This window comes from Drosophila suzukii, chromosome 3 (assembly GCF_043229965.1).
Source record: "Drosophila suzukii chromosome 3, CBGP_Dsuzu_IsoJpt1.0, whole genome shotgun sequence".
NCBI lineage: Eukaryota > Metazoa > Arthropoda > Insecta > Diptera > Drosophilidae > Drosophila > Drosophila suzukii.
In genome coordinates, this window is record NC_092082.1 from 63,166,176 (window position 1) to 63,176,888 (window position 10,713).

At 47.0% G+C, this 10,713-nt stretch overlaps 2 protein-coding genes across 6 annotated transcripts; one reads left to right on the top strand and one right to left on the bottom strand.

Moving 5' to 3' along the window:
- Positions 1-253: 253 nt before the first annotated feature.
- Positions 254-10,614, top strand: Hcs (holocarboxylase synthetase-like protein). 5 transcript variants are annotated; one of them, XM_036819268.3, is made up of 12 exons: positions 259-699; positions 762-1,099; positions 2,008-2,164; positions 2,244-3,274; positions 3,332-3,480; positions 4,266-4,422; positions 4,478-4,681; positions 4,748-4,933; positions 4,993-5,142; positions 5,213-5,356; positions 9,638-9,969; positions 10,021-10,614. In XM_036819268.3, exons 1-12 carry the CDS (start codon positions 558-560, stop codon positions 10,196-10,198), a joined length of 3,168 nt encoding a protein of 1,055 aa, XP_036675163.3. In that variant the 5' UTR covers positions 259-557; the 3' UTR covers positions 10,199-10,614. The 5 variants fall into 5 exon arrangements, with proteins under 5 accessions (XP_036675167.2, XP_036675163.3, XP_036675165.3 ...); XM_036819270.3 differs by having other exon boundaries at positions 2,008-2,020; XM_036819269.3 differs by having other exon boundaries at positions 260-699; positions 4,284-4,422.
- ksr (kinase suppressor of ras) lies at positions 5,526-9,254 on the bottom strand. Its single transcript, XM_017082917.4, has one exon. The coding sequence runs from the start codon at positions 8,982-8,984 to the stop codon at positions 6,084-6,086; it is 2,901 nt and encodes a 966-aa protein (XP_016938406.3). The 5' UTR covers positions 8,985-9,254; the 3' UTR covers positions 5,526-6,083.
- Positions 10,615-10,713: the final 99 nt, after the last annotated feature.

Here is a 10,713-nt window from a genome sequence, read left to right on the forward strand (position 1 = left end):
CTACGTGAAACGACAAAGTCGCATCACTCGCGCATCTCCACCATTTAGTAAATCATATGCAATATATTAACTTTACCGTTCAGCAAAGTGGCGACTCTTAATTTATTTTTATGTCGCACTATTGATTTCCATTTTCATATATTGATAGTGTAATTGAGTGCAATAAAAATTAAATGAAATCAAACGGTTCACCCTGAAAACCCGACAGATCTGGCCGAAAAAAGCCAAGCCCACAGCACTGTAAACGCCTGCCGCGCTTTCTTATCGGAATCATTTGTGGATAAGCTTCGTCCAGTTGGAGTGGAATGCAGTAATCAACAATAAAAGTCCGTGGGCAAGGAGGGCGGAAAGTGTGTCAACTGGCTGAAAACGGCGTACCAGGAAGCGCTTCTTTTGGCCATAGCAACCGATAAATCCGCAAGGGCGACCGAAATCGGGCAAATTACGAAACCGCCATTGATTTTGGACCCAATCAAGATGTAACTTGTGCCCGGTCATAAGTCGTTCTCGAATAACTTAGAATCAACGGCGGTACCAGTACCCAGCAGACATTCCCGATGTTGACCCTGTATTACGTGAGCGCCACCGTCCTGCAATCCTGGCGCATCCAGAAGGCCTGCTCCAAGATCGCCGAGCACCTGGCGCAGCCCTCGAGCATCGCCTTCTACGCCCTTCAAGCGGGCAGTGACGATGGATTCGGTGAGTGGCGGACTCCTTGGAACGCGGCTGAGCTGTAGAATCCATCCCTCCTCCATCCCCAGATCCCGCCCTGGCCAGCTCCGAGCTGTGCGGCAACCGCAATGCGGCCAAGGTCACGGACATCCTGTGGCTGCACGCCAATCAGCGGGGCTGCTGCCTCCGTCCGCTGCAGACGCTCCACATCACGCCCTGGATCAGCTTCCCGGCGGCGCCCAGTCTGCTGCCCTTCTCCTACGCCGCCGACACTCTGACGCCGGTGACCACGCCCACGGAGGCGGACACTCCGCCCAGGCAGAGGGTTTCGCTGTCCACGCAGGGCGAGCAACGGATGCAGCTGCTCCTGGAGGCCCACGTGGAGCCAGTGCAGCGGCCCAGCTCCCAGGACACGACGGCTGTGCGGGTAAGCTGGGGGGTCCGCGCACCGGACTCTGGGGTGGGACTTAAGTCATCTTAAGGGTCACACATAGGCTCTTTAAACAAGCAATGTTGCACGGACTGACTTTTTCTGGGTAGTATGTGCATTTAAAATCTCTAACTTCCTTTCCTTTTTGGAGGTTGTGGACAGAAAACATTTGACATGGACCAATTAACCTTACCCTTTTTATATGATATCTTTAATTCAATCTTTAAAGTAGTTTTTTAACGGCTGGGAGGACTTACACAGTACAAAGATTACCTTCCTTAGAGAACTGTTCCTAATCTAAAGCTGATTTGAACACAATTTCGCAAATAAATACCTTCCTCTTTGATTTTTATAATCTTAATAATTATAAATCTCTATATTTAAGAGTGGAGTACCACGCACATAAGTACTTTCAAGTAAAAGGATATTTTTCGTAAAATTTACCGTGGCAAATATATCCTTTGTTTTTGTTTTTTGTAAACTTAAATATTTTTTTTTTTTTTTTGGTTTTGTTTAATTAATGCACAATTGCATATATATCAAATTGTAGTTATTTTTGGTTTGAAAAATGTACAAATTTTTGGAAAAGTAAAAAAAAGGTTAATAAAACGTTGTACTCAATAAGAAAATAGTTGTTAAAATAATATGGTAAACAGATTATTTTAAACTTGAAAAGCTACACCTATTTTTTTTATAAAAATTACAAAGTCAACTTTAAAGGTTAAGAGTAATCAATAACCGGCTATAAAGATGACGGAATGCGTGTGGTAACGTGATTAAGATGTAGCCGTTCCAGGACGGTTGAATCGATAGAGGGATGGCGTCATCCACATGTATATCTGCTAACCAGGGGTCTCCCTTCGTTCCTTTTCCTTCTACTTGCATGTCGGCTGCCCATGAATCAGCTCGAAGATTACGGTAAGCTAATTGCATGGAAAATAGACTCCCACCTGGCGGTGCTCATCGAGACAGATGTCGAGCACTTCACCCAACTTTTGATAACGACTTTCTTGCGAAATAATTTATGCATTAACGATCAGCTGCCACTTTTGCGGATTGAGTGTAAGCTGGACCTAAAATCGTTTTCATGCAATCTGATTTTTCTAGGAAACATACTAACAAGTTCTTTCCTTTTTCCCAGCGGTTCAGCGAGAAGGTGATCCGCAGCCCTTTGAGTTGTTGGCCAATCACCTAAAGCGCCAGTCCCGCACCACCGTCGGTCTGGATAAGGATGGTTGGAAGAAGCACCTGGAGGATCTTCGAGCCGTCGGCGTGCTGGCCCACCAAGCCACCGAGTTCGAGTACCAAAGAAACCGCTCCGAGGGAAGGACGAAACCAGACCTCATCGCCCATGAGCATCGCCAGACCCCGGAGCCCGTGGCCAAGGCTGTGGCTGTGGTGGAGCCAACCAACAAGGCATCTCTGTCTCCGGCCAGGGTAGCGGATAGTTCCCAGAAAGCTGAGTCCAAGGGAACGCCGGCCAAACTTTCTCCTGCTAAAAGTGAAGCAAAAACCACTCCTGCTAAAAGCGAAGCTAAATCCACTTCTGCTAAGAACGAAAGCAAACCAGTCATAACCAAAGAGGACTCCAAGTCAACGCCAAGTAAAGGCGAATGTAAACCAAGTGAATTGGAAAAACTAGCCGCCGCCCAGGCGTCCCAGATGCAGAAGACAGAGAGGATGGAGGTCTCGCCCATTAAGGCTGCTCCATCGACCAAGCCATCAACCCTCAGTAATGTCAATGAGCCTGTGAAGTCATCAGATAAACCAACGAAGCCCAGCAAATCCTTTGAGGTGGTGAAGCCTTTGAATTCTCCTCCGCCGGCTGGCATTGCTCCTTCACGACCTGTGCTGCAACGGAATAAGAATAGTCTGCAGGAGAGCAAGCCCCTGAATGTTTTAGTCTACTCGGACAGTGCCAGCGCCCGCGAGTCCACCCTGGCCACTCTTCAGCAGCTGCTGGAGCGGAATGTGTACACCATCTACCCGCTGATGCCGCAGCAAGCGGCCCTTAAATACTGGACAGAGCAGACTGCTCTGCTTGTTGTGTGCGGATCGGTGGCGCCGGGAATTGGACAGATCTTGGTAGACTACTTCCTGCACGGCGGGAAGGTGCTGAGTCTGTGTTCGGATATACTGCACTTCATACTGCCCAACTATCGTACAGCGGAGGTAAGAATGGCAGGTTTTGTTCACTAAATACGGTTTGATGCAAACATTTGAACTTAGGTTCGAGAGCACGAATTGGTTCAATTCTCCTATGACAAGTGGCAGCGGGTCAAGATGATGCACCACATCTTCTGCTACCAGCCGTCGCCGGTGAAGAAGCACTTCTCCACGGACAGCGAGGAGTCGACTAAGTCACATTCCCGCAAACCGTAAGTAAACATTACTGCTTCCCAACCACACTGAGAAGCAGCAGCCTGACAGCGTCCAAAACATATTGCTAACCTTGCCGATCTATTTTATAGAGCAATAACCTTTAACAGACTTAAAAGTATCCTCGAAACCTCTATGTTGCATGTTTACACACCGAAAAGCCCTATCCAAAACAAATTGCTTGTTGCACATAAGGAGACGATTTAAAAGGGGTTTCTGTTTAGTAATAATTTCTATTGGTTAATTTAACGGATGGGGCTTGTCAGCTAAGTGATAACCAAAGTGTAAATCAATATTTTTAAAGATACTCGTGCTTATACTAAACCGTTTCTAACTAATTCCAACTCTTATTTTATTTCTCAAACGTTTCATGCTTAAATTTGGTCTCGTTTCTTCTGAATATGGCTTCCTTTCTATTTCATTCGGTGTGCACCATAACCTGTCGTAACTCCTTTCGAAACTGCATAATTAACTAACCGATTTATGTCAAATTTGGTTCTCCTTTAAAATCCACGAATGAATTATTCCGTATAAATACTAATATAAGCCCTTTACTTTTTAATTGGTTATTTATTTTGCTTGACATTTCTATTCCATTGTCCTACTATACTTTTCTGTCTGCCTGATCGCTTATTTTCCTGCCCATTCTATATCTATCTATCTCTGTGTGTGCTTCTACTTGTGTGTGCTATCACTATTATAATCCTACCTACCATTAACTAAAATAAAAACATAAACCAAAAAACAAAAAAAACACAAAATCAAACCACGAAACGCTGCTCAGAGCTCTAGTATGTCCAAGGTCCATGGAACTGAAGGATCTGGCCGGGCACAGCCACAGTTTGGATGTACAGGTGCTGGGCACCGAGGAAACCTGGAACACGCCTAGCTTGATGTTGGCCAAAAGCCTGCAGAGCGGGGGAAAGGCCGTCTTCTCGCAGGTATGTATTTCCTCTCGGTTAGCTAACTCTACTTCATTAAGTCTAATTTATTCAGGTTCATCTGGAAATGAATCCCAGCGAGTTCGAATCGGATGAGATTAAGTACTCCATTCTGAAGCAGAACGAACGCACTCGGCTCGAGATATTTGCGGATCTCTTGGGGAAGTACCTGGATGTGCAGGTTCAGGGTGGAGTGGATGTCGATCAGTCGCAGCCTGGAGTGGTCTATCAGCATGCCTATTTCCTCGGCCGCCATGAGGTAGGCAGTGAATGAGTTCGTTTGTCAACCTGGGCATTTCAATAAAAGAGTCTTTTAACCATGCAGACCAAGTTTGAGCTTTTGGAGAAGTTGCGTTTGCGATGCAGTGGACCCGATAACGTCATAGCAACGCCAAAGCTGACGATCAAATTCTGTGGAAAGGACGACAAGCCACCAGTGGCCAATAACAATGTCCTGCCCATACTGATACATTCCTGTCCGGACGACTTCTCCACCGTAGAGTACTTTGATGTGCGCAAGTATAATTTAATCAAACTGCTGACACTAAGATATACCCGTTTTGTATATAGCATCTTAAAACGGAGCATATTGGACGACTGGTCATCTATGCACCGGTTGTGAGCAGTTCTATGCATGTCATCAACAACCTGGAACTCATCAACGGCCTGGCTGTGCTGCCCGTGCAACAGACTTCTGGAGTGGGTCGCAGTAATAATCAGGTTAGTATTCTAGCAGTCCTTAGATTCCAGATTCCAGATTATAAAGTTACCATTCCTTCGTGTGTTTCAGTGGCTTAGTCCCCTGGGCTGTGCCATGTTTTCGTTGCAACTCCATCTGGCCATGGACTCAGCGTTGGGCTCTCGGTTGCCTCTTCTGCAGCACCTGGTTGGAGCGGCCATCGTCAATTCTCTACGGGGTCACGAACAGTATGGGGTGAGTAAAGATTGTAGATCCGTCTAGTAAAAAAGGTGTTTAGATAAAAAGGGCCATAGAACGTTAGGGGTTTCAGCGATGCTTTCAACATCTGGTCGCTTTAAATTAGCCAACGATTTTTGGTGATTCATGTACAACGAATGAAATCAGATAAGAAAGGTCACGTTAATTTGGCTTTACTGATAAGTTTATTTGACATTTTTCTTGATTTCGCATTTAAAGTCCATTTACTATATACATTTGACCGTACACATAGTACACAATACATATTAATTTAAACACTAATCCCTCATATACACTTCTGTATACACATGTACATATATAGAGTTTAACTTACACATAATTAACAATTTAGAAATTGCTCACCTGATTAACGTTTACTTTAATATTTGCCACAGTGCTTGTTTGTTTGTATATGTATGTCTATGCCTTCTCAGTTTGCCTCTGCTCTTTAACATTTAAACTTTTGTCTTTTTCGAGTTAACATTTGTTTTCGCCTTTGTTTTGTTTGCTCACAACTGCAACTGATTGCACCCGATACATGCGTACATAATTTAGTTTTAAAATCGTTTCTATAATTTGGTAGTTACGTTTAAGTATTTACAATCTTTGCTTAGCTTGTTAGAACTTTGCTTAGGAGAGTTTACTGTTTGGGAAGAAACCGAGCCAGCTTAGTTAATCGGTCGTAATTGTACTAGACAGTGACAGTGACCAGGAAGCAGCTCCCTCAGAACACGGACTCCGCAGACCGTGACAGGTTGACGGGATGGGAGGGACTACGCGCCAGTCGCTTCTTGGGAAGGTGATCCAGGAGCGACAGCAGGCGCGCGAATTGTGGTCGGTGCTCCTTCTCATAAGTCCAGCACAGCATTAGCAAGTCCTTGACATCGCGTCCCGACTGCAGATTGGCCAGCGATTGCTTCATTCCACGACCCACTTGCCAGATGATCGACTCCGCCGGCTGATCCTTAAACGTGAACTCACCGCAAATTAGCTCGTACCACACAGTTCCAAAAGAGTAGACATCCGAGTAGGGGGTGAACGCCAGGCACTCTCCGCGCGGCTTCTCCGGCTGCAGCGCTCGGATGAGCTCCGGCGCCAGGTAGCACAACCAGTTGTGGGGCACCCCTAGGCCCATATCACAGTAGAGCAGCTTGGTGGAGCTAAACAGCCCAAAGTCCGTGATGATCACCTTGCCATTCTCGATGAATATGTTCTTTGTGCGTAGATCCTTGTGGATGATCTGCCTCGCGTGCAGGTATCCCATGCCCTGAGCTATCTGCTGGGCAATAAGCAGTGTCCGGTTCATTGCGAACTTCTCGCGACGCTGGTGGATGTACGTGTACAGGGTGTTGCCCTTGCACAAAGAAGTCACAATGGCCAAGTATGGCGGATTCATGCAGGCTCCCATGAACAGCACCAGATTCTCGTGCCGCGTGTTTTTGAAGTTGGCCACCTCGCTGCGAAAGGTCTCCAGCATGTGCTCGTCCTGCAGGTAGTCCTCGTTGAGCAGCTTTACTGCTACATCTCCATGCCACAGGGCTCGATGTACAGTGCCAAAGCGTCCCTGTCCGATCCGCTCTAGCAGGCGTAGGTCGCCGTACGGAATGTCCCATTCCTTCAGTGAAATGGAGTTCTGCCGCCACTGCCCCGAATCTCCGTCTTCCGTTGAATCCACCCTAACGGGCGTCCTGTCCGAATCCGTGCTGGCACTGCCGGACAAAGAGACTGTCTTATCGCTATCATTTGACTTATGGGTGTCCGTGTACTCGCTGGTGAAGGGCGTCCTCTTATCTACCCCGGCTGTGCTCAGTTTGCGTGGAAAGAAGCTGCTGGTACTGGTGCTGGTTGTGCTGTTGACCAGACCAGTCACGGTGGCGGAACTAGATGCATTTGACGACTGACTGCCTATTAGGGAACTCATGTGCCCGTTGGAACTGCCAACCAGGCTGTCCAGTCCTCCATTGGCGGTGATAGGCACGGCAGGGAATTGCTCTGGAGCTGGTTCATTGGAAATAAGCGTATCACCTCCGCTTCCACCACTGCTTGTCACCGTCACGTTGGGGAAGTTGAACTGAGCCTGCTGGTGCTTGCCCAGTGATGGAGTAGGAACCAGATTGGCGCTGGAGCTGCTGCCACCGTGATCCAACTCGCGATCTCTTTGGTGGAACAGCGCCGGACTACTTGGGGTGGAACTGGTGCAGCTGGAGCTCGGCGAACTGCTGTCGCCGTGCTGCTGATGAAGCGGTTTGCCAAGGGTGTTCTTCTTAACCAGCGGTGATCCCTTGGCGGCGCCGTGCACATGCGGTAGACTGGCGTATCCACCCTGCTCCTTAATGTGGCGGAACTCATCCACATATTCTCGTGGCAGTCCGCAGGAAGGTGGCACGTGTGGCTCGCAAGACTTATGGCAGATGTACTTGCAGTCGGTGCACTTCAGACAGCGGGAGAACACCTGCTTCTGACACAAAGTACAGGTGGCCATGAAGCCTATGACCTTGGTGAAGCGATGCTTGATGGCATGACCCATGCCAACGTGGCCCACGCCCGGGGAGCACGGCACCATTAGCACGTTTGAGGAGCTTCCTCCGGAGCTAGCATTAGTATTTGCGTCCACAAAGATGTCAGAGCTGGCGGAACTGTGGCTATCGGGGCTGGGATCAGTGGGCAAACGATTACCGGCAAGCTGCTCTCCGTCCACTTGGCTCTGGTTCAGCAGTGTTTGGTGCTTTCTGGCGGGTGGCGGTGTACCGCGACTCCTCTGCGGTGTTCCATTGAGGCTGCTGCTGACCCCGCTGGAAGGCGTAAAGGGCGAGTTGGGTGGCGAGGGCGTGAGAGTCAGGGTCAGCTGAGAACCCTGCGTACTGTTCAGCTCCTCCGTTGCCGTAGGCGATTGACGGCCGCTCCGGGAGCTGGTTGAGTTGGCCAAAGCGGCGCTTTTCCCCTTGACACCATGCTGGCGATGATGGGTTCTCGGGGAGGCGGTTGAATTCTGACCCAGTCCTATGTTGCCCACGCTGCCGCGGTGAATGTGGATGGACCTGTCCCATGAGTCCCAGTGCCACTGTTCTGGATCGTTGTTGCTTGCCGCAGTGCCGCTCTCCAGCGATTCCATGCACTTCCTTAAGTTTTGCATGGCCCTAGTCAGGCGTCGCAGCTCCTCCTCCTCCCTTTGGCTAGGGCTGTCGGCCAGCAGCTGGCGTATCTCCTCGTCGCTGAGTCGCAGGCTCTGCTCCAGAGTGGTTAGGCGCGTGAGGCAGGCGGTGAGGGTCTCCTGGCTGAGGCCCACCACTCGGAGCCACTGTCTCAGCTCATTGCCCGTTGCGTGGGGCAGCAGCCCATTGGCCGGGATGCGCTCGTTGAGCCGCATCTTCGCCAGAAGCAGCTCGGAGAAGTAGCGCACCAGCTTGGACTCCAGGCAGCGAATCTCCTGCTGTGTCAGCGTGGAACTAGTGGCGCACTGCGTGCGCAGGCCCTCCAGATGGTTGGCCGAGAGATCAATCATATCCTGGATGATGACCAGGTTGCTGTCCACGGACAGTGACCCGGAGACGGGACCGTTGGCATTGCTGGAGCCGGAGTCTGGGGCGTGTGCGGGGGCGTTGTTGTTGCTGCTCATCCTGCTCATTCGTGGCGGAGTGGAGTCCGATTGATTTTTTCAGACGCCCTCGCGGGGACTCGACGACTCGATGGGACCTGGGGTCGGGGCTCTGCTCCGCATTGTGGCCCACTTCCGGCGACCTTTACTTTCGCAGCTGCTGCTCCGTCTTTCGCACACTCACGCCCGCAACTCGAGACGGCTCAAGGAATGCGAAAAGACTATAATTTTATAATTTCTTCGGCTGTTGTTGAAATTTCTCTACACCCAAGTCAAGTGCAGCGCATAGTGCCAGTGTGACCGTGCGTGGAAAGTCTTCGTCGCTCGGCTTTTCAAAATGTACTAAAAAAGCACGAGTCCGAATACATCCGTTAGGGGCATGCCACAATTAAATTTGGTGCCTTTTGTGTTATTCTTTCGAAACGGTTTTTTAGCAAAGAATTTAAAAAAAACCTTGGCACTGTAATGTATATTTTCAATTTAGTTCTATACCATTCAGAAACAAAAAAAAACGGGCTACAGTGGAATTTCCAAGATAAAGTCTTGAAAATTATAAATTATATTAGGGAAAGTGTTCAGTGTTCCTTATAAAGTGGTGAACTTAAAAATATTTATTTTATTAGTTACGAAAATTGTATTACCACTTTAAGAAACTAATATTGATTTTAATTTAATATTTACAGGTTTTAGATATTTCTTTAAAGTGGCCAAATGATATATATGCAAATGGGAACCAGAAAATTGGCGGCCTCGTCGTTAACACTACCCTGCAGGGTTCTCAGGCCATCGTCAATATCGGCAGTGGAATTAATTTAAATAATTCAAAACCAACTGTTTGCATTAACGATTTGATAAGGGAACATAATATCCGTGCTCCCAACAACAAGCTACCTATTCTTAAGTATGAGCTGTTTATTGCCACGATATTTAATGAAATCGAAAGACTTTTGGGCGAGGTACAAAATGGAGACTTTGATAGTTTTTATGCCTTATACTACTCGCTCTGGTTACACAGGTAAAATTGTTGGATCGTTAAAAAATATATTTTAAACATTTTTATCCACAGCGGTCAGACCGTCAAGATTTGCCTCCAAAATGAACAAGAACGGGAAGCCGAAATTGTGGGAATCGATGATTATGGATTTTTGAAGGTGAAACTACCAAATGGAGCCGTAGAAACAGTGCAACCCGATGGAAATAGCTTTGATATGCTAAAGGGATTGATTGTACCCAAGTTCCAGTAGTTGAATGAATCGGAAGAAGAAAACTTATATTATTCCCCAATCCACTTATTTAATAGAGCTATTATCATTATGTATTTTTTAGGCGCATTTAGGTCAATTTATGAAGAATTAATTACTTACTTATGTACTTATTAACCGAATTTATTCTTGCTTAAAATTGATAGAAAATTTTTAAAAATAACATGAATTCCACTAAATTGAATACTGCCAAAGAAAAATATGTTACTGGAAATCTCCAATATTTATACAAATTGGTATAGAACTAACAGATATATGCCGTATATCCCAGTGTTTTGAAAATACTTCGTAAGTTTATCCAGTTCGTTACCGTTGTTATTGTCATCAAATCCTCTTCGTATGGGTGTTTTTGAAATTGGACTTTAATAAAGACGTATTTGAATATTGCGGACTTTAAATCGTTGTTTTAATTTAGGGAATGCAGTGACGGACTTGTAAGCTTTCTTAAAAATGTATTAATTGTTACGTCTATAATTTTAAATAGGATTCTTATTTAG

What these genes read in the sequence shown, in the direction of transcription:
- ksr (XM_017082917.4), bottom strand. Translation starts at nt 8,984, where the DNA reads ATGAGCAGGATGAGCAGCAACAACAACGCCCCCGCACACGCCCCAGAC.
- Hcs (XM_036819268.3), top strand. Translation starts at nt 558, where the DNA reads ATGTTGACCCTGTATTACGTGAGCGCCACCGTCCTGCAATCCTGGCGC. An exon ending in GCCACTTTTGCGGATTGAGT is followed by an intron (nt 2,165 to 2,243) that starts GTAAGCTGGACC and finishes CCTTTTTCCCAG; the next exon opens with CGGTTCAGCGAGAAGGTGAT. An exon ending in TACTCGCTCTGGTTACACAG is followed by an intron (nt 9,970 to 10,020) that starts GTAAAATTGTTG and finishes TTTTATCCACAG; the next exon opens with CGGTCAGACCGTCAAGATTT.